This window comes from Rhinatrema bivittatum, chromosome 2, assembly GCF_901001135.1.
Source record: "Rhinatrema bivittatum chromosome 2, aRhiBiv1.1, whole genome shotgun sequence".
In the NCBI taxonomy this organism is placed as follows: Eukaryota; Metazoa; Chordata; class Amphibia; order Gymnophiona; family Rhinatrematidae; genus Rhinatrema; species Rhinatrema bivittatum.
The window spans coordinates 526,823,535-526,847,484 of NC_042616.1; the positions used below are offsets into that span (position 1 = coordinate 526,823,535).

General features: G+C 41.6%; 1 protein-coding gene across 2 annotated transcripts in view; it reads left to right on the forward strand.

Annotated features, from left to right (window-relative positions):
* The window catches only part of CARMIL1 (capping protein regulator and myosin 1 linker 1), a 511,281-nt gene that overhangs the window by 388,227 nt on the left and 99,104 nt on the right, over nt 1-23,950 (forward strand). For both annotated transcript variants that reach the window (XM_029590792.1, XM_029590793.1), the window contains exons 23-28: nt 609-702; nt 2,517-2,615; nt 15,561-15,689; nt 15,888-16,019; nt 21,132-21,307; nt 22,580-22,667. In XM_029590792.1, coding sequence (XP_029446652.1) covers nt 609-702; nt 2,517-2,615; nt 15,561-15,689; nt 15,888-16,019; nt 21,132-21,307; nt 22,580-22,667 — 718 coding nt within the window. The remainder of the gene's footprint in view (nt 1-608; nt 703-2,516; nt 2,616-15,560; nt 15,690-15,887; nt 16,020-21,131; nt 21,308-22,579; nt 22,668-23,950) is intronic.

Consider the following 23,950-nt stretch of genomic DNA (forward strand, 5'->3'; position numbering starts at 1 on the left):
TTCCCATGTGAGTAAAACTGCATGGGATATCAGGTTCCACACCCGCTCCCCCCCCCCCCCCCCCCCCCCCCCTCACAAAAGACATCGGATGAAATTTCAAACGGTGGTTTACCTGCAGAAAATCAGGTCCATAATTTGAACACCCTATCACGGTAAGTCCTGCTGCACACAGCCATCCTCCTCCTCTACTTTTTGTGGCAAATAAAATGAAAATGTCTTTCACCTTGCAGTGTACTTCAGCTCTTCTCCATATGCAGCTGAGAAATTTTTCAGTAACCCGCTTTTCGTTCCTGCTGAGGAGCAGCAAAATAAGCAACTTATTTTTAAAAAGCCACTCAGGGCGGAAGTGAGGTAGAAGTGCAAAAATCCTTTTTTTTTTTTAAGTTCCCAGGAGGGTGGAAGTAGGCAGCAAAGCAGGGTTGTGGGAGCTGTACCTCACTGCCACTCTATGGCTGAGAACACTTATCTAAAGAACAGTCCTGCTGCTTTGCATTGTGCGCTAGAGCCTTAAAGCACTCCTGGTGCTGCCTCCGAGCCACCAGGCCAGCCTGCCATTATAAATCCTTTTTAATAAGAGGGTATTTATATATTCTGTTTTCTCTACATAGGAATTATACTTTGAGATTTATGCCAATACCTGTGAATGATGCTTCCCAAGCACTGAAAAACAATCCAGAAAAAACAGAAGAAGCTCTACAAAAGGTAAAGTCTGACCTCGATCCTTTGCAGTTGGAGGAATGCAGAGTATAGATTATTTGCAAAGCCCATTGATTAGCAGGGCTGGTGTGAATACACGCAGTCACAAAGCAGGACTGCCTGCTTCAAACAAGAAATTAAACATGAGCCTGTAACAGCCATCTGCGGACAGGAGAATCAGAAAATTATTCTGTTCCTGTTAGTTACATGCAGTTGGGCTGACTATCAAAGTGGATGTTTGCCTCTCCCAAGGTTTCACGCATAGACTTGACTAGGTTTGTGATTTACCAAACAATGGGCGCAAACAGCACAAAGTCTGCGTTTGAAATGTTGTAGGTCAGGGTAGGCAAAGCCAGTCTTCGAGAGCCACAAACGGGTCTGGTTTTCAGGATATCCGGAATGAATACGTTCACATGCGGTGAAGATTGTGCATGGAGGTATATCTCCTCCATATTCATTACGGATATCCTGAAAACCAGGCCCGTTTGTGGCACTTTTGTAGGCAATATGTGCAGGCAGGCAGATGCAAATACTTTACCACATTTAAAAGAACTAATTGATAATATACAAATAGGGGCTGATCAGTGGGCAAGGTTGTTAGTTACTTTTAAAGGGTGGTCTGTTACAGATTACTAGTTACTGTATTCGAAAACTAACCTAACACAAACTGTCCGTTTTACTGTTTGATTCCTAGTGCAGGGAACAGGAGCAGAACTGTGGGCAGGAAGTGTCATGTTTCAGGAATAACCTAGGTTAGGATCACCTCAGGACAGCAGCACTGGATTAAAAAATGCCACTGCCTAAAAAAAAAAAAAATCCTGACTGGTATTTTGGAATATATATTAATAGAAAGTGATTTAATATAATCTGTTTCGGAAATGGCTTGGAAATAGCCAATACCTAGTGAGACAAGTAAATTAAACTTACCAGCACAGTAATTAGAGTGCTGCTGCAGCTTTATCTCTCTTGGTTTGATCAGACTTTGTTGATGTGAGGAGCGATTGAGTGCATTACTTGGCGGCAACATCTGTTGCACCTCATCATTTTTGTTGAATCGTTTGAGATGCAATGATTTGAAAAGTTTGTATTTCCCTTTGTGGCACTAACAGAGGATATCAGAATGATTTTGAGGATCAGAAGCTGCTCGCCCCACTTCTGAGAGTATTTAGTGATTAGTGGTAGAAATAAAGAAGAACAGAATCAATGAGAAACGATTAACTTCAGTTTATACCTATAGAAAGGAGAAAATATGTGTTTAAATACATCCAAGCCCGGAGCAACAATAAGCTTAAAAACCTGTTTGCTTTTATCATCCCATTCAGTTATTTTCTAGCATGCTTTATTTTAAAATTCAGGAATCTATTCTGCAAAATGGAGATGTGGGAGAAGCATCACACACAGGAATAAATCTCTGCAAGACAGAGCAAAGGATCCCCCAAACCAGTCTTACATCTTTTATTTGCAGTATGAAACAAAATGCTCTGAGGCTGAATATCTTCAACATATTGGATTTTTATGTATGGGATTTGTTGAAGGGATTTATTTTATTTGCATCTATTGTTATTTTCTTTACCCACACTGCATTATGTTTAGAATAATATATTGTTATTTTTTTTTAAAAATGTGTTTATTTTTTGGAATCTGTTGTAAATCACACTGCATCCTTGAGAGTATGGCAGTATAGAAGCCTAAGAATAGAATATTTGGCCATTTATGCAGCTGAGGAACTGCAAAATTGAAGTGCAGGAATTAGAAACAAATAGTTGCGTACCCTGATCCAGCTGCATTCCATTGTGTTTTGGGTTTTTTTTCCTCTTTAGATAGAAAATTACTTGCTTCGGAATCATGAAACCAGGAAGTACTTACAGGAGCAGGCTTACCGGCTGCAGCAGGGCATTGTCACCAGCACCACACAGCAGGTGAGAGCATGAATGATGCACAGAAACGTCACTGTAACCACCATGAATATTCAGTGAGCAGAGCTGGGTGCAGCTTGCAAAAGCGCTGTTATTAATTATCTTAATTCATTTCTTGGGCATCCTGAACTGCCAACATATTTTAATGCCAAACTAATGCAATTTGCAGGATTTTCTTTTTCACGAGCACCCATCCATAACATATTGTTCCATTTGTACAAAATTGCTGAGTGTTTGCCACTGTGGAGGAATCCTTGAGGATTTTAATGATGCATCACCACTGAAGGCTAATACTATGTAGCTCATGTCTCAGCACTACACATTGAAATGCGATGGCAACATACATTACTGATCATGTTAGTCTCACAGGAGACGGCAGCGCTGAGGATATAAAGTGCCGTAGGTATGGTACTATTTTCATAGCATTCTGATACATATTCTCATCCCTGAACTGCTGTACAGTGTATAGTCATGCAGGCTGCCGCTGCATATTTTGCATTCTTTGATGAAGGCCTACTTTCTAGAACAAAACATTGCAATTCGTATAGAATAAATTTGTGAGTTTTTTTTTCCCCACTAAGTATAAGGTGCCTGATATTTGAACTTTCCATGTTGCTGCACATTTTCTCAGAAAACAGGATGCTGTTGTATGACAGATTACAGTTTGCATTTGTCAGACTGTACTGTTTATATATTTATATCTCTAATTTCTAAGAAGATATAAATGTACTCTTGTGTTTTTATTTGGGTACTGTAAAATTCCTTGTGGGTTCTGAGTACTTTCTTTTTCAGTGCAGTTAATGTACGGGTACATAAGAAGTCATTACAGATGTTTAGTTCTTATTTACTACAAGCACTTTTTTGCTATATTATACGTCAGAATGCGTGTCTCTGATTTGGTGTTGATAGTGCCTTATCCAACTCTAGCTGCTGGATTTACCATGGTACAAATAGTTGTTAAAAAGGAAGTTCAGTTCAGGTTCTATAGGAAGGGCCGCCTTCTACAGTATAAAGCCAGATGTAAAGTTTGGTGTACGTGGGCATCAGTGTGTGCACTCAGCATGTTTCTTCTTGTGCTCACGTGGGGGGGAGTCTGACACTGGTGGGACATCGGAACAGCAAAGCTGAGCAAGTCCCATCACCCAGACTTGTACAGTAAAATGTTCTCCAACTTATTTCAGTATAAATACAATACAAATAAACTTGATAAAAATTGTCTTGAGTGTTTTGTAGAGAGAGAAGAGGGTGACATGAACAGGGCTGGATTTAAAAGTAGGGCAATGGTGGTGGGTGTTTCCTGGGTCCCCTTAATTGGAGGGGGGGGGGGGGAGGGTCTCCACTCAGAAGTCATTGGAGGTGTGGGGAGACCCAACCCAGAACTACTGCCCCTATCCAGATCTTCCCTTCTCCCGATGTCCTCCTCACCTCTGCTGCCGGTCCTGTAGAGTGGCCCAGTCTTGTTAGCAGCCTGATGAAGAAAAATCAGTGCGGGGGCTGCACGAGCCCTCACTCACCTACAGACCCTGCAGCACCCTCACCCCCTCACACTGGGGCAGGGCTCGTTGTCACGCGGAGGCATACATATAGAGTATCTGTTGCTGGTAAGAGCGTGTGCCGTTCGCAGTCCCAGATGAAGGCATGGCAGCAGGAGCTGTGCTCCGGCACCTATGATGCTTGGCAACAGAGGCAGCTGCCTTCCTTTGTGTATGCCTAAATTCAGGTCTGGGCATGAAAGGTCTACCATTTTGTTAGCAGCCAGATCATGTGAAGAAAGAACATGAAGAAGGTCGCTTCTGCAAATGAATCTAGCCATCTGCATGGCTAAGACCACTAGCATGAATTCTAGTAATATATAAAGCAGGCATGAATTCTCCATACCCACCTCATATTTTCTTATTTGTTAATAGATTTCTTATTTTTTAGTTTTCCCCGCAATATTATATAATTTCTAAGCCGTACTACTTCAAGTACAATTTAAGATTATGCATTATTTATCCAATAAATTGATTGGTCATGCAAGGAACTCTGTGAAGCTGGCTAGTTAATCTCCATAACCTGCCAGCAGTTTGTAGCTTTGAGCTGGAGGCTATTCCTATCCTCGCAGTATTCTGATAGTTTTTTAAATTAAATTCACTCTTTTGTTACAAAGAACTGAGGCAGCAAACAGTGTTCTTTCCTACTTTTATGCACATAGTAAATTAACATTCAAAAAAAAAAAACTGCAAGGACGGCAGCATTTAGATGATTTCCAAGGCTGTCTTTTTTTTTTTTTTTTTTTTTTAATCCCTGGTAGATTTGCTGTGTCTGTGTGATCAGATTAGACTTTATTTTGGTGCAGTCAGTTGTAGTTTAGTGTTAACCACGTCAGTGGATAATACTTTTAGGAGATCGAACCTCAAGAGCTTGACTGCTACCCCTTCGCCACCACACTGTTAATTTTGCTGTGTTTTCAGTGCAGTGGCTCTCAGCTTTTGGGGTCAGTGACCAAAGCTGAGTCACAGAAGAGAGATGCAAGAAGATCACAAAGTAGAGCCCCATTAGGGAAGATGAAGAGTAAGGCACCAGCCAGCCTGTCTACACTTTGCAGATAGTCTGTCATATGGAAGGAAAGGGTTGGATCTGAATTACCTTGTCACCGAAAAATCTGAGTGAGTTCCAGCTTTACACTATTCACAGAAGAATAGAACTGTGAAAATAGTATTACAAGGTGTGACCAGGAGGAACTGAATTTTGAGATGCATCTCAGAATTGTCACAGTTGGTAAATGGGTCTCTGTCACATTGGGCTTCCTTTCTCTCCAGCTTGGCAAATCATGTGCATGTTATGCTTTGTTCCATTCTGTAGTGCAGAGTTCTAGTAGCTATGCTAGTCATGGAAAAAACGAAGTTCTTTGTAGCGTTTTGTTCTTTCTAGCCTTCTGTTTAGAAAAGGTGTAGGAGAAGGTGATAAAATGGTAAAGGGAATGCAGCATCTTTCCTTTGAGAGGCTATACAGATTAGGTCTCTTCAGCTTGGAAAGAGACGGCTGAGAGGAGACATAATAGAAGTTTATAAAATCATGAAAGGTGGATTTTAGGTAAATAAAGAACAGTTATTTACCCTTTCAAATAATACTAAAACAAAGGACAACGCCACAAAATTACAATGAGCAGATTCAAAACAAGATCACATGAGAGGAGCAACTTGGTAGCGGGGTGGCGCTTTATGTCCGGGATGGCACAGAGTCCAACTGGATAAAGATCTGTAAGAGACTAAATGCAAAATCAAATCTTTATGGGTAGCAATCCCTTGTGTGTTGGGGGCAGAGTATAGTGACAGGAGTATACTACCATCCACCTGGCCAAAATGAAACTGACAGCAAAATGCTAAGAGAAATTAGGGAAGCTAACCAAATTGGTAGTGCAGTAATAATGGGAGATTTCAATTACCCAATATTGACTGGGTAAGTGAAACATCAGGATATGCTAGAGAGATAAATTTCCATGGATCCAATTAATGACATTTTTATGGAGCAATTGGTTCAGGAACTGTCGAGAGAGGGAGCAATTTTAGATCTACTTCTCAGTGGGTGCAGGATATGGGTGAGAGGTAACGGTGGTGGGGCCGCTTGGCAATAGTGATCATAATATGATCGAATTTGAAGTAATGATTGGAAGGGAGGACAATAAGTAAATCCATGGCTCTAGCACTAAACGTTCAAAAAGGAAGCTTGATAAAATGGGAAAAATAGGTAAAAAAAAAACCTGAAAGGTACAGCTACAAAGGTTAAGAGTGTGCAACAGGCGTGGACATTGTTTAAAAAAAAGAATCTAGAAGTGCAGTCCAGATGAATTCTACGCATTAACAAAGGTGGAAGGAAGGTCAAACGTTTGCTGGCATGGCTAAAAAGTGAGATGAAAGAGGCTATTTTAGCCAACAGATCTTCATTCAAAAATTGGAAGTAGGATCCATCAGAAGAAAATAGGATAAAGCATTAGCATTGACCGGTTAAATTTAAGATATTCATAAGACAGGATAAGAGAGAATTTGAAAATAATTTGACTGTGTTATGATTTGTGGGTGTGTGGACCCTTGGCCCGAGATGCAAGATGTTGCTACCTGTGGGGAGGAGCCCAAAGGTCCGCACCGTTGGGAGGCAAGGTATAGGCACAGCAGGAGCTCTGGACACAGTGATGACGAGGTCCCCACGGATCAGGAGGTTACCCCAGTAGGATGCCTGGCTGGAGACAGTACCTGGGCTGAGACCCTGAACGGAGTAGGCGCTAGACAAACCACTGAGTGGAAGGTGCAAGACTAGCTGTACAGGAGGTTCCCCGGGAAGGCAGCCCTGAAGGGCGGAACTTGTGCAGCGTAGAGAGCGTTGATGCAAACATGCAGGCCAACCCGCAGGGAAGGAAAGCCAAGCCAGCAGATCTCTGCTGCAGATGTAGGCAGTGTCCCAGAGAGCGGGGAAATGCCGGCAATCTAGAGTAGACACAACCCCGAGGAGCGGGGGAAGCTCTGAGATTCTCTTGATACTTGTAGGCATGGCCCCGAGGAGTGGGGAGGTGCAGACAGTCTTTATGTAGAACACAGGCTAAGCCCGAGGAACGGGAAGCCCTGTCGTAGAAACTCACAGGTTGCCGCGGTGTTCCAGGGAGAATTCGCGCAGTAGAAAGCCTTGCAGGATAGAACACAGGAGGCGCAGAGCCAGCCCAAGGAGTGGGGTAGGCCAGGGGAGCAAGTCCCCATAGGAGCACACACTGACCCCCGAGGAGTGGGTGCCAGACAGGGTCCAGGAGCAAAGGCTAGGCAGCGTAGTCTCAGGAACACGAAGGCAGGAGTTGCAGACGCGTCCGGAACTTGTTGCCAAGTTGGCTAGCTGGGGGCAAAGGTGGAACTTAAATACAGCAGTCCCGTGACATCATCAAACAGGGATGCCCCCCATGGTTCCCCGCCAAAGAAGCTTCAAAGGCGGGGCTGGTGACGTGTGCGCACCTAGGAAGGCCTGAAGTCGTAGAGGGTGGTAGCAGCGTCCATGCCGCCATGAGGAGTCCTAGGGAACGTGGCGGTATAGACTGGCCCGCGCCGCGAGCAGACCGGAGGAGGGCAGGAGAGTGGTACAAGAAGTACACACAGTCGCAGCCATCTGAGACTGACAGGCATAACAGACTGTAGAGGCAAAAACTCATATAAAACTTTATTAACTATATCCAAAGCAGAAAACCTTTGAGGGAGTCTGTTGGACCATTAGATGATCAAGGGTTTAAAGGGGCACCTAGGGAAGATAAGGCCATCACAGAAAGACTAAACAAATTCTTTGCTTGGTATTTACTAAAGAGGATGTTGGGGAAATACCTGTTTCGAAGACTACTTTGAAGTGAATCAAATCACGATAAACCTGGAAGATGTGGTAGGCCAGATTGACAAACTGAAGAGTAGTAAATCACCTGGACCAGATGGTATACACCCAGGGTTCTGAAACAACTAATAAATGAAATTTCAGACCTATTTCAATTAATTTGTAACCTATCATTAAAATCATTCATTGTACCTGAAGATTGGAAGATGGCCAATATCACCCCGATATTTAAAAAAGGGCTCCAGGGGTGATCCGGGAAACTAAACTGGTGAGCCTGACTAGCCAGGGGTGAGCCGGGAAAAATCGTTAGAAACTGTTACAAAGAATAAAATCACAAAACATTTAGATAGACATGGTTTAATGGGACACAGCCAGCATGGATTTACCCAAGGGAAGTCTTGCTTCACAAATCTCCTACATTTTTGAAGTGGGTGAATAACGTGGACAAAGGTGAACCAGTATATGTGGTATATTTGGATTTACAGAAGATGTTCAACAAAGTCCCTCATGAGAGGCTTCTAAAAAAACTAAAAAGTCATGGGATTAAGAGGTGAATCCATTTTGTGGATTGCAAACTGGTTAAAAGACAGGAAACAGAATAGGATTAAATGATCTGTTTACACAATAGAAAAAGGTAAGCAGAGTGTTCAGGGATCTGTACTTGGACCAGTGCTTTTTATATATTTATAAATGATCTGGAAAGGGGTAAGACAAGTGAGGTGGATCAAATTTGCGGATGACACAAAATTATGCAGAGTAGTTAAATCTCGTGAATTGTGATGAATTGCAGGATGATCTTGCGAGACTGGAAGTTTGGGCTTTCAGATGGCAGATGAAATTTAATGTGGACAAGTGCAAGGTGATGCATATAGCGAAAAATAACCCTTGCTATAGTTATACAATATTAGGTTCTATCTCAGGCGTTACCACCCAGGAAAAAGATCTAGCTGTTCTTGTGGATACTACATTGAAATTGTCTGTTCAGTGTGCTGAGGCAGTCAAAAAAAGCAAACAATGTTAGGAATTATTAGGAAGGGAATAGCAAATAAAACAGTGGATGTAATACCTCTGTATCTCTCCATGTTGAGACCGCACCTTGAACACTATGTGCAATTCTGGTCCCGCATCTAGTTGCACTAGATAAAGTACAGAGAAGGGTGACCAAAATGATAAAGGGGATGGAACGGCTCCCCTATGAGGAAAGGCCAAAGAGGTTAGGGCTGTTCAGCTTGAAGAAGAGACAACTGAGGGGGGGATATGATAGAGGTCTACAAAATCATGAAGGGATTTAAACAGTTAAATGTAAATCGGTTATTTACTCTCTCAGACAATAAAAGGACTAGGGGACACTCCATGAAGTTAGCAAGTAGCTCATTTAAAACAAATTGGGGAAATTCTTTTTCACTGAATGTATAATTAAGCTGTGGAATTTATTGCCAGAGGATGTGGTTACAGCAGTTGGTGTAACTGGGTGTAAAAAAGGTTTGAATATGTCCTAGAGGCAAAGTCCAAAAACTGCTATTAATTAATAAGGAATAGTAGCTGGGATCTATTTAATGTTTGGGTACTTGCGACTTGGATTGGCCACTGTTATAAACAGGATGCTGGGCTCGATAGACCCTTGCTCTGACCCAGTATGTCATGTCTTATGTTCTTATGTACTTTTTCATTCAGCACATAATCAAGTTGTGGAATCTGTTGCCAGATGTGAGTAGCATAGTGGAGTTTATCAGAGATTTGGACAAGTTACTGGAAGAAAAGTCCATTAATAGTCAGGGAGACTAGGGGAAGCCATAGCTATCCCTGAAAATTAGTAACAAGAAATAGATCTACGTTTTGTGATCTTTCGGGGTACTTGCAACCTGGACTGGATTCTGGTCTCCATGGACCTTGTCTGACCGAGCATGGCATTTCTCATAAACTTTCAGGACCACATAGGTCACAAAAAGTAAGAGATAGGAGGCCACCACTTTCCAGTACTATATGAGGAGGGCCGTGGTATTGATGTCTTCCCACTTGACCCCCATTGGGGATACAATACATTATGATGAGGCCAAACAGGATGTTTACATTTCCTGTTAAAAAAATGAAAACTATATTTATTTGCATAGGTAAGGCTTCCTCCACCGCCTGAGTTGTATCTCTGTGTAGGGCATTGTGTCTTATTTTGCTGCAATTTGAATATTTTATTTATAATCTTAATTCAGTAGAAGTAATCTGCAAATCTAAGATCATTTTATCAGTCCTCATCTGAAAAGCACATATGCATGCTGCAGCTCAGAGATAGTACGCTAATTGTGTTTATGTACCTGTTGCGAATGCTTTAAAGGTGCTTTACAGTTTTTGGTTAATTGCAAACATAAGCTCACTAACAGCCCACCCCAGAGACCACTAATGATTTTGGGACTATCCATTCATCCCTGTCTGTTATACTCTCTGGTCATCACTGTTCCTCTGCCTTTATTCCCACCCCTCTGCACTAAAGGAGATCTCCTAGGTATCAGCCACACAAGCTTGATCTTGTGTAGGAAGTTACTCCTCATCTTTTTGTGGTTCACTGGGGACTAAAGCCAAATTCACCCCACTGCCCAAGCTAGGCAATCTGCTACCTCCCATCATATATAAGAGTACACTAAATTCTTGCCAATGCTTCATGCTGGTTGAACCTGCCTCCCCTTCCTAGGAACAACACAGCTATACCATAGCTTTGTGCAAATCAATATGGTCTCCCTTTTTGGCACTCCATCATTCTAAGCAGATGGTTATTTATTTCTAGGGATGTGCATCTTTTTTTGACGGATGAAAATATCGTATGATATTTTCTAATCGTGTAATTGCCCACCTCCTCCTTGCTCTTACCTTTGTGGTGTGAAACACCCGTTGTCCTCCAGTCTCCCGGAATCTGGGTGCTCCGCCATCTGCTCCCAGGGCCTTGTTTACGCTCATTTGTGTAAGTACTTCGTCACTTTTGTCCCCATTTTCAGGGCCCCCATTTCCTCCCGTAGGGCCTGATTTACTAAGCTTTTTTTCCCCATAGACAGAGAACAGGGATAAAAGCCTTTGTAAAGGAGGCCCTGTGTAAATACGGAGAATAGAACTCGTTTAAGATTTCTGCCTTCTGCTGATCCTCCTCCCTGCTAACCCCACTTTCTCCCTTTATCTTCATTATTCCTTTTTTGGCTTTTTGTCTCCCCCATTGCAAGTATCCCCCATTGCAAGTATCCCCCATTGCAAGTATCTTGCCTACGCCTTGTATATTCCCGTAAATAGTCCGTTGCAGTTTTTATTTATTGCTTTAATTCCTCCACCTCCTGCTCTTTGTATACTCCTCCTTGTTCGCCCTCCCTGTTCATTGTAATTTCTACCTTTAAAGTTACATTGTAAACCGGTATGATGTATGCATACTAATACCGGTATATAAAAGTTTTTAAATAAATAAATAAATATCTAAAGATGATTTGTACTCTTTATCAAATAGGCAGTTTCTCTTCTGTTTGGGCATTTGCTTAGCTAACTGTGTTCCCTACCTCCCCTTTGTTTTTCCTGATAATTTTGCCTGGGGTTTTATTTATTATGTATGAATGTCTTTGTTCTTGCCATCTCTGCTATCTTCATAGAGAACCCTTTTGATCTTTTTCATCTTCCCTTTGATAGCTTGCGGTCTTGCTGCTCCCTGCTGCAGCTAGGCTGCCATTCATATCTCATAGATAAGTTGCTTCTAAACAAGCAACACTCATGCATGTCATCCCAATGACCTCTCGAATCATGTCTGAATCCATCACTCTTCCCTGTGCTGGAGGTCTGTATATTGCTCCCACATATTTAGAAATAGGTTTCCCCAGGGCAACCCATGGTAATTCAGCTTCTTCCTGCTCTCCCTTTACTTTTAGTGTCTTCTATTTGTACCTAATATAAAGAGTTACTCCTTCCCAACACCCTTTCCTCTATTTTGTCTCTTCTGAAGAGATTGTAGTCTGGAATGGCCCCATCCCAGTTCTGATTTCCATCACATCAAAAAAAAAATCTGCGATTGTAGCCACATCCAAGTTCACGTCTTCCACATTGGCCAAGGTCAGGGCCAGTTTGATTTGGTTAACAAGACTTGGAGTATTTAGACATACCTCTCCAAGATGAAGATCTGTCACCCTCTCTTTTTATAGTACTTTTGTTCTCTTATTAATTTAGGTTAACTAGTGCTGGGTGCTTTCAGGAAAACATTGGGGTAACCCGCATTGAGTGGCTGTACACCACTAAATGGCACTGGGCAGACTGGATGGACCATTTTGCTTTCTGTCTGCCATTATTTACTATGTTACTATTTTATTAGCTATCCCTCCTGATTGCATTTTACTGCATAGTTTGATTTTAAACTTTTACCTCTTCATTATTATTCTTTATGCCTCAGCTGCTTTTGTTTTTGGGAGCAGAGCAGTTTGTAGCTCTGCTATGTTTAGTTTCAGTGATGGGCTAAGTAGGACTTGATGTTATAAGACTAGTGGTACCTTTTCTGGATAGATGTAAATCATCCTTTCTGTTATAGATCCTTATCCTTCCGGGTGTGTCTTCAGTCATCAATATCCCAAAAATCACATTTCCTTGTACCAGTCTTGCAACCATGAATTGAGGTTCCTGGCAAGGACAATTCCTCCTACTTCCCTGTTGTGTGCAGGTAGCATTTTCAGAAGGTCACAGGTTTAGCCTCCAGTTCAAGACCACTCCCTAACTCAAACTCTCTTTGAATTTTTAATAACTCATCATTAGTCAGGTCATTTGTTCTTAAGTACACAATGAGATCCATTTCACCTCCCTTATGTTTCTCCAGTTAACCTCTGCCCATTCCTGGAGGGTTAGCACCTGGAAGGCAAATAACTTCCCTCTCCCCATGTTTTTATTCCCAACTGCACACCCCTTACTATGGGAGTTGCCTAGCAGAATTATATCTCCTTTGGATACGTCATCTTTTCCAGTATTCTTGCTAAAGAAAGCCTAGTTATGAATTTAATCTGTATTCCGGCTGCCCCCATTGGTATTTCTTGCATTATTACAAGTGTAGTGTAAAATGTTTGTAGGAGAATAGGACATCTGTGATACCTACTCTTGAGTTCTCCTTGAGCCTACAGTAAGGCAGACTTCCCTCCTTGTTTAGAGACCCGTGTGCCAGGAATGGTGTTATATCTTGGTTCTGAATATTTATTTTAACCCGCCTCTAGGGCAGCCCTAAATCTGGTAATTTCCTCCCTTAAATACAGAGAACTGAACACAGATGTTATAATATCAAAGCTCCCACAAAGTTTGTTCTGAGAACTACAGCCCCACAAACATTAATACCGTATTATTCCCCTTATCCGTTGTCTTCCTTTCTCAGTTTACCCCCAAATATCAGAAGTGACAGCAGGCACTGTTTTGGCTACATGGGTAGGCACACCAGTCATTCCGCCCCCAATCGGGGATCAATCTGTATGTAACAATAATAAGTTATGGCACGAGTACAATTAGAGTTCTTAAAATAGAACCTAGACTCTTCCTCAGTTAAAGAGGGCATCTGGTAAGATGAAGTCAAGAGTTAATCTGATCTGTAAATAGGCAGTATCTGCACCAGCACTATGGACATCAGCAATGACCCTTCTGTACCCAGTAGCTAAATACTACTCACCAGTATGAGCCAAAAGTAGCCACACTTGACTTGTTGATGTGATATATTTTGGGAACACTTAAATCTACTCCTGGCTGTCAGTGCTGGCAAATATTGATTCTTCATCTAACTGCCACAATGCTTCCATCCTCCGGGAATATCAGCAGATTGGAGCTGATGACAATCTTCCAATCCATCAAGATCTTACCAATATTCCTTCTCAACATGTAAAGTGATGCAATCCATTCTGGACTTCTAACAAAGCAATTTTAGCATTGATGAAGCATTGAAAATGAATAGAGATTGCAGGAATTTGTAAAGAAACATCTTGTGGAAGACCTATCACGGATGATCCCTGGTTTTTGATGCTCCTTGTTAGCTATGGTCATTTCTAAACCATATAGGTAACAGTTATAATGTATGTGATTACCTTGAGCATAAATGGAAGCTAAGATCTTCACCAGTGTGTGATTGTGGCTATAGGGAATAGACCATGGAAAATTCAATAACCCAGATTCGCAAGTGCAAAGGAAACATTAAAGAGAAATGTATTGCAACCCCAGGGTAATCAGCTGGCTTGAATATCTCAGTGTAAAATTAGTTGCTGTACTGTTGCTGCATCAGCCATATGCAAGAAGATTGTTTCTCACAAGATTAAGTGAATTTTATTCCTAGGTTTCCTTTATTTTTCTATAATGAGTGTACTGTGAGGAGGAATGAATATTTCTGGAAACATTTGTTTTGTGCTCACCCTGATACTTAATTACAGGATAATTTTCAAAGAAAAATATAAATGTGACATACTATTGTAGCAATTTCAAAGTACATTTACCCACCTTAAGTACACTTAATGCAGGTAAAACCTAATTGACAATGCAATATCATAGCATGAGGTCCGTATTCAGACACAATCCAGATAGCAAAGTTAGCCGGATAACTTTGGAGGTATATTCAATAGTGCAACTGCAATATCTAATTACTACAACTACAGCTGGCTAACTTTAGGGCAGTTTTAAACCTGGCCAGACTTAGCCGGCTAAGTCCTCTGGAAAAATCTGAATTTTGAAGTTAGATGGCTAAATCAACTCCTCCCACTTACACCCCCATATGCCCATGAGTCCCACTGTCGCTCCTTGTGACCTTGAGCAAATCACTTACCCTCCATTGCCTCAGGTACAACTTACATTGTAAGTTCTCTGGGGATAGGGAAATACCTAGAGTACCTGAATGTAATCCACTTTGAAGTGCTGAAAAAAGTGTGAAAAGCGGAATATGAAAATCTAAATAAAATAAAATAAAAAATATCCAGCAAAATAGCCGGCTAGAATTTAGTTGGATATGTACCCAAATATTCATTTAGCCGGCTAACTTCTGTTATCCAGCTAAATGCTCTTGAATATGAACCTCATTGTTTGCAATTTTCAAAAGGCTTTTGAAAATGCTACAATATATGCTGTTGACTTGTCAATAGGTTTTACCCACATTAAAAGCATTTAACACGGGTAAATGAGCTTTGGAAAATTGATAGAATGTTATGTTTACGTTTTCCTTTGAAAATTACCACCTTAGAGGGTGCCAGAGGATGGGTGGAATTCACACTTTGAGTTTTCTGGTAAATGATAGTCCCAGAAATTGCCAGGTGGTGATACCAGTGAGCCTTCTCTGCAGGTTGTGTCACCAGCATGCTAGCCAACGCCACTCTGTCTTTTTATTTTGACTTAGCATTGATTGCATTTATGCACAGTTAAGGAGCACTAATGTCCACCCAGCAACTTCTGGAGCTAGTATGTGTATATCAAGAAACACCGAATGACACCCCTGCCCTCTGCCTCTCTCCTACTCTTATGACTTTTTCTTCCCCTCCTCTGTCTGTCTTGTTTCCTTCCTGTCTTTAGCATCACTGTAGACTAGATGTATCTTTATATCCTAAACATGCCTGTTACAACCCCTGCATTCTTTTCATTTATTCCTGATAGATGATCGACAGAATATGTGTCAAAGTTCAAGATCACCTCAATTCCTTGAGAAATTGTGGTGTGGAAGCCATCTTGGAAGATGTGAAATTGGCAGAAAGACTCATGCGTGATGCTAAGAATTCTAAAACAGTAAGTCTTACTCAGTAATGTGCAACTGTCTCACCAATCTTATCTGCAAAGAAAGCTTGCATCTATGGAGCGGCATTGATGCAATATAGTACAATAACTAACTTATCTTATAATTACTAAATATTTAAATTCTCAACTTGTTTTCTGAGCTTTTAAGCAGATGAAATGCTGTCTTACTAAAGTGTGTCCGTCTCACAGCTATTACCAAATTTATACCATCTTGGTGGAACTGCATGGGCTGGAGAGAACGGCGCATTACCCAATCCAATTCAGGATACATTAGAATCCATGGCAGGAGAAGTCACCACTGTTGTGGATGAGCATCTTAAGGTACCTATATACTGTGTGTGTGTGTGCACGGGTGTGTAAATAGTTACAGACTAAAATAGAAAGATCTATCCATAGATGTAGTTCTGGGAGATGAATGGGGACAGTGCCCCCCCCCCCTCTAACTCAGTTCTCCAAGTGCCAGTGCTGAAGCAGGCCCCCTCTGCATCCTTCTACCCACCAAACTATACCAATTAATATATCATTTATTGCCTTTGTCTATGTGTATATCAATATGTGCATAGACTTACATGCCATGTTGCATAAATTAGATAGCCATTGTAATAAAATCCTTTATTGACAAACTAAAAGTAAACACATTTGTTTTCAGAGCATGCACTGCTCTGGAATGGGATTAGCAATGTGCAGTAATCCATCCTTGGCCAGTCAGATGCTTTTACTGTGACTGAATCAGCTGCTTTCACAGCAGTCAGGAGCAAAGAGTGTAACAGTCATTTCATTGCATAGGGAAAATTAAAAGTGCTTCCTCTTTCCATAGATTGTACTCTCACTGTTCTTTTATTGACTGGTTTTCCCTAACTAATGAATTGTTTCTCCCACAACCTGCCCTTCCACAGTACACATACACTCATGGTTGGATGTTTGATGGTAAGCATTATGAATTCTCTGATTATTTTTATATCAAGAATACACAGGGTGCATATTCAGAGGCATTTAGCTGGATAACTTGTGAGTTATCCAGCTAATGCTGCGTTTTTTGAATATTTGGGGCACTTTATCTAGCTAAATGTTAGCTGAATAACTCATTATTCTGCTAAAATTTAGCCAGATGACTTCATCCCAGAATGCTCCTATGTTAAGTTCGCTGGATAACTTAGCCAGTTATTTCTGGTTGTGGCATGGAGCATCCCTAAAGTTATCCAAATAAAGTTGGGTATATCCAGCTACCTTTTCAAGCCAGCCAGCAGCTGAATATTGCCCCCATATTGTTAAAGATGTGAATTGTCACGTCACATAATTATATTCCAGTTTCAGTGAGCGATTTTTGAATGTTTGCCAACAATTTGCCAAATGGGCATGTTCATATTGGCATCAGTGATTAAAAAATATCATACTATAATAGCATTTTTAATTTCTCTAATATTTTATGTTTTCTGAAAACTATATGCCCCCTCCTTAATGGTGTGTGCTTTTTCTATGACTTAGCCCTAGTCCCACATAGTACCGCTGCCCTATATATCAGCAGACGTTTCTCTAGCTCCTCAAACTACAGCTCTGATCAACCGTACTGACGGGAACTTCTAGGTCATCAGACTCGGAAAAGAACAGCATAATCTACTGAAAAGCAGTGACTGAGACTTGCCCTGCCCACTGCAAAATGGAAGAAATCCCCGAAGACTGAACATGAAAATAAAGCAGAAATGGAGAAATCCAAGCTGTTGAGTCAATAGAATGTAAAATGTAGGGTTGCTAATTAGCCCATTTTCTTTTCAGCACAGACTGAATTGGTCCTTTAAAAAAAAAAAAAAAAACAGAACTACAAGTCCCATATGTGCAATTTGATAAAACCAGGCCTGGATCATCCGGTCCTTAAAAAAAAAAAAAAAAAAAGCCATTTGGCAACTGCACTAAACATTAGCGAGAAGCAACATGTCTTTTCTTGTAGAGATCACCCCATGTTCTAATATCATGTATACATTTCAAAACCTCCAAGCCACACTCAGTCCTCTTTCCTCTCCTTAGAGAACAGACATTACAAAACCTGGCTGAGTTCTGGGAGAAGTTGCACGTTTTTATCAAAAAAACTTTCTAACATTTAAGAGCAGCTCATGCATATTCATTAAGAATATCCTGAAAAACCCAAACCAGTTCACAGTCTTTGTGGCCCATAAGGACCCAAAGGTTCCCCACACCTGATATTTTCAGATTTCACTTCTGAAAAAGATTTATGTGATCCCAGACTCGTGTGCAAAAGCATCATTTGACTGTTCTTATGATGACCTCGTAAAACGGGGTGGCCATCTCTGATCCTCAAAAGCCACAAACTGGTCTGGTTTTCAGGCTATCCACAATGAATATGAATTAGATAGATTTGCATAAAACACAGGCACTACATGCAAATCTATCTCGTGCATATTTATTGTGGATAGCCGGAAAACCAAACCAGTTTGTGGCTCTTGAGGGTAGAGTTGGCCATATCCGGAGTAAAATGTAGCACAACCTACCAAGCTGACGAATGTCATAGGACAATGACATCCTGTAGTCCACTGGTTCTCATCCTAGTCTTTGGGATACACCTAACCAGTCAGGTTATCGGGATATCCATAGTGAATATGCATATGAGATACCTGCACACACTTCTAATGTATGCAAATTTATTTCAAGCATATTCATTGTGGATATCTTGATAACCCAACTATTTGGGTTAGTCCAAAGAACTTGGGTGAGAGCCACTGATCTACTTCTATTGACTGCTTTCTGTCACATTGACTTTATTCAGCAAAGGGTCACTTGATGCACCAATAATTTCTCAAGTATTGAATAAAAAAACAAAAGAGGGGAGTCGGGCTTTGTTTTAGCTGCTTACTGGATTATTTAAGGTTATGTATATTTTCTAGTCTGGCTGTTTTTGGTGTTGAGTTTGCATCTTCATGTTGGTTTTGCTGTGAGCTTGGCGTTGTGCATAGCCAGGCAGCAATTCAGAAATTCTGCAAACTTAATGCAGCTTTCTGAACAAAGCTCTTTAACTGTGGGTAGCTGCCAAAATTACCGTATTTTTCGCTCCATAAGACGCACCTGACCATAAGACGCACCTAGGATTCAGAGGGGGAAAATTTAAAAAAAAAAAATTTGTGCTAAACCGGCTCTGCGTCTGGGCGTCTTATGGAGCAAATTAGGGGAGGGCATAGTTTTTTTTTTTCTCCCCATTTGTTTTCGGGTCTGGGAGGGCCATTTCGGTCCACTCCCCAGATCAGAAAATTTTTCTTTCTGTGGGAACCCCCAAAACCACCCCCCCCCCATCCCAACCCTTAAATTAACAACCTCCACCCCCCTGGACCCCCCCAAGACCTGCCGAATTAATTTCCTGCAACCCCCCACCCTCCTGACCCCCCCAAGACCTGCCGAATTAATTTCCTGCAACCCCCCCACCCTCCTGACCCCCCCAAGACCTGCCAAACGTCCCTGGTGGTCCAGCGGGGTCCAGGAGCGGTCCGGGAACGATCTCCTGGGCGTGAGCCGTCGGCTGCCAGTAAACAAAATGGCGCCGACGGCCCTATGCCCTCACTATGTCACTGAGACCGACCGCTGCTATTGGTCGGTCTCAGTGACATAGTGAGGGCATAGGGCCGTCGGCGCCATTTTGTTTACTGGCAGCCGACGGCCCTATGCCCTCACTATGTCACTGAGACCGACCAATAGCAGCGATCGGTCTCAGTGACATAGTGAGGGCATAGGGCCGTCAGCTGCCAGTAAACAAAATGGCGCCGACGGCCCCTATGCCCTCACTATGTCACTGAGACCGACCAATAGCAGCGGTCGGTCTCAGTGACATAGTGAGGGCATAGGGCCGTCGGCGCCATTTTGTTACTGGCAGCCGACGGCCCACGCCCAGGAGATCATTCCCGGACCCCCGCTGGACCACCAGGGACGTTTGGCAGGTCTTGGGGGGGGTCAGGAGGGTGGGGGGTTGCAGGAAATTAATTTGTCAGGTCTTGGGGGGGGGGGTTGTAGGAAATTAAGTCGGCAGGTCTTGGGGGAGTCGGGGGGGGGGGGTGTTTGTTTAGATTTTTGTTTGGTTTTTTTTTTTATATTCGCTCCATAAGACGCACATACATTTTCCCCCCACCTTTGGGGGAAAAAAAGTGCGTCTTATGGAGCGAAAAATACGGTACTTGCCCAAATTTGCAAATGCAGCTTTGTTTTCCCTGTGCAGAGCTGGTACATTGAAATAAACCTCCTGCATTTTAAACAGTTTTATAATGCCTCTCAGCTTGGAGGTCTGTAAAGCCTTTCCTGTCCTTACAGCAAAGCAGTGTAAAGCATCAAAGGGAGGAAGGAAGGAATGATAGAACTGGCACGGCTTGACGCATCTCAATGCTGAGGTTTTGTGACCTGAAAATAATGGCTCAATGCAGCTTCTTCATCAGCACCCCATCTGCGTTCCTCCCAGAGACCGTGCAAGAGACGAAACCTGAAAATAACACACGTTCTGGGCAAACAGCATGTTTTGCATTGCCGTCTGAGGGAGCAATGTACTTATCTAGTGCAGTAGAGAGAGGCTAAAACAGACTTGCTCCATACGCGAAGGCTGTTTTATTTCTTTATTTTTAAGGTCGGCAGGGAGCCTTTGTGGTCTGAAAATCTCTCACATGGAATCATTGCCTAATTACTTATATTGCTCCAATAAAATGTATAGCAGCCTACAAAGAATCCCGATTTTTTTTTTCCCTGAAAGTTTTAAATTTTAGAATTGGGGAAAGGCTCCATTTGTTCTTTTTTCACAAGGTTTTGCTTACAAGATTTTGTCCTATTTTTGTGAAGAGCTCCGCACTTTTTATTTCAGCTGCAAGTAGCACTTGAAGATATCATTGTATCAAGGAAATTAACCATCTCTGCAGATCTGTGTAGTTGGTACTTTTATAAAAATGGGTTGTTTTTTTGTTAAATGCATGCACATGCAACAGTAATCCTGATCTCTTTCAGGCTATAATAAAAAATAATTGTTCATGACCTTTAAGTTCCCTCACCATTTTGGACTCAGAACATAGAAATATAAAACATGATGGTAGAAAAAGACCATATGGCCTATCGAATCTGCCCATCTATATCAGGCCATTATCTTTCTGGTTCTGCCCTCAGCGATGGATACCATTGAACCTTTGACTCGGACATGCAAGCTACCCATGGTCACTGTTGACCAGTACAGTGCCCATCTTGTCAGGTTTTATTGCTATATGCAAAACGTTTCCACTCTTCTGTTTCCCGGGCACCACAGCAAAATAGAGGAGTTCCCCCTACAGATGTTTTAGTTGAATCTGTACCTGAATTCAGTAGGATTGTGTAATGGGATATAGATTTCCATAAAATTAGAACGTCCTAGTTAGAGCACAGATATGTTTTCAGGATTTTCCTTCGTGTGATACTAACATGCAGGCACTACTTGAATCGATGGTGGATGCAGCTGAAGATCTGTGTCCAAATGTGATGAAGAAAGCCCATATACGCCAAGACCTGATTCAAGCCAGCACTGAGAAGATTTCCATCCCCCGGGCTTTTGTGAAGAATGTCTTATTGGAGCAGTCTGGAATTGACATTCTGAACAAAATTAGGTAGGACTGTAAGCAACAGTTATGAGATCCATGTCATCTCAGTGGAGATGCTTACTTTTAGTCAAAAGAACATGTACTATGCACATCCCGTATCCCTTTACGGTTCCTTCATTTCTGCATATGTATATATTTATGGAAATGATTACATGTCTCTCATCCATGCAAACATCAAAACGTGGTACACATATTCTGTGGAGTGGTGGTGTTTACTAATGGTCCTCAAGAGCCACGAATGGATCTTGTTTTCAGGATATTCTTAAGGAATAAAAATGACAGAAATTTGAATGCAGATCTATCTTGTGAATATTTATTAGGGATATCCTGAAAATTTGTTTTATTTTCAAATTTGGAGGGCCATCGATGAATACATTGCTATAGAGTATCCTAATGCATCATTCAAGAACAAAAATCAGTTGGACCCTCTTTTCAAAAGTGGAAAAATTGATCACACATTTTTTTGCAGGGAAATAAGTCCATAGTGCAAAGGAAAACTTCTAAGTACACAAAGTTTTGTTGCACCCACAAGTCATTTTTTCATTTTTTGAGAGGTCCTTTTCTGAAATTTTGAGTGCAATCTGACTTTGGGGAAATTTGTGGAATGGTAAATAAAAACTTTTATTTTAAACCTCTGTTTTGAGGAACATTCAACCTCAAAAATAAATTTTCTGTATAACAAAATGCTTCAACAGTACAGTAAAATATAAGCAAACCTTTCTTTGCTTGCCCTTCCATGCCCCTCCCTCCTTTTTCCTCCCAAAATACTTCTAATGCCAAAGACATAAGGCATGAATGTTTGTAAGGAATTAGCTTTCTTGAGCAATAACAGAATCTCTTTGCAGCAAAGGAGTGCGTCTTTTGGCAAGAGAGAGTATAGAAATAGGCAAGAAAATTTGTGAGTGACTAAAACACAACAGGCTGGAGTCCTCCAGCCCACCCTGGACTTGGATTCATTTTCTATACTATCAATGCGTGGTTTGTTCTATTTTAAAGCAAACATATGGTTCTCATTAAGCTCTCCCCTAGTATGCTTCTGTTCCTACCAATACATCTTAGGTTTTAATGTTTAATACGTTTCTGAAGTCCGTTGCCGTAGGATTTCCAGAAGTTGTTTTGGAGTTGTCCATTGCCTCTAGTCACGTGTTCTCCATTTTCATTTTCTAAATTTGGTTACTTAGTCTTCTACATCGTAGGGCTGGAGCTGCTAAGAACTGGAAGTAGGATCTGGCATGTAAATGAAAAACTGCTGTGTTTCCACCTCCAATCTTTTCACAGTGAGGTGAAGTTGACAGTGGCCTCATTCCTGTCCGACCGGATTGTAGATGAAATCCTGGATGCACTTTCACACAGCCATCATAAATTGGTGAGTAGCTTTGGGACATTGGGAGAAATATAGTTAAGAATATAAAAACACAAGACTTGCCGGTCTGGGTCAGACCAAGGGTCCATCAAGCCCAGTGTTCTCTTTCCAAGTCACAAGAACCTGGCAAGTACCCAAACATTAAACAGATCCCATGCTACTAAAGCTGGCAACAAGCAGCGGCTCTTCCCTATTGATTAATAGCAGTTTACGAACAACTTCTCCAGGAACTTATCCAAAAAAAATGGATATTACCATGTTTAACACGGGAAGTGCTTATGCAGTCATAATTTGTTGTATTTTCACGCCTGTGTACGGTTAGAGACCCCTTTGGCCAAAGTAAAGCAGTCCTCCCTTTTTTTTTTTTTTATGGAAAATGTGATTTCCTGTCTGTGATCTATAGCTCTTCAATTGCACATTAATTTTCTTATCTGCTGTACATTTGCTCCCATTTTGCATCATTCAGACATCAGAAAGGTACACCCTTGTGTTAAAAGGGCTAGAGGTATGATTTTCCGATATTAAGCCTGCGGCACATAATTTTATTAGGAATAGTAAGTTGTTTTAGTGAGGGTGCATTTGCAATCTAGTTTTCTCTTTAAGGAGATAGTACATTCTGTCCTATTGGTGCATTCCTGAGTTCATTTAAAGCCATTGGTCGGGAACCTCTGGACTGCAAGGGCCACACACCAGTCAGGTTTTCAGGATATCCCTATTGGATATGCTTGAGATAACTTGACATACATCTCAGACAGCATGTATGCAAATCTATCACATGTATATTCGTAAGGGATATCCTGAAAACCTGACTGGGGTGTGGCCCTGAAGGACTGGAGATTCCCTGCCTGCCCCTGATCGAAAGCACAAGTCAGTTGAGTCAAGATGCTCAGAGCTTATGCATTGGACAGTTTGACTGTTTTCTCCATCAGGTTCCTGACTCAAGAGGCACAGAATATTGAGAGGTCACAGAGCTCTGAGTTGTGTATTCAATGGCACCCAATTGTCGTGATTTCAAGAGTTCTGAGAGTCACTGAGGCCTAATTCTACACTTAGCGAGGGGATGTGGAAAATGAGCCCAGCAAAATTGTGCAGTGATAAGGGAAGAGACCCAAAATTGTTCACATCGACTAAGCAAAATGAAAAAGTGTCATTTTGTTCAGGATTATGTTTCCAGGTGTTGAAACAGACAAGCTGTCTAAGTCCACGTTTGCATAGAGTGAGCACTTTGCATCTACAATATAAAAGGGCAGTGAAGTGTATGGCAGTTTGGCATTCAGTCAGTATGT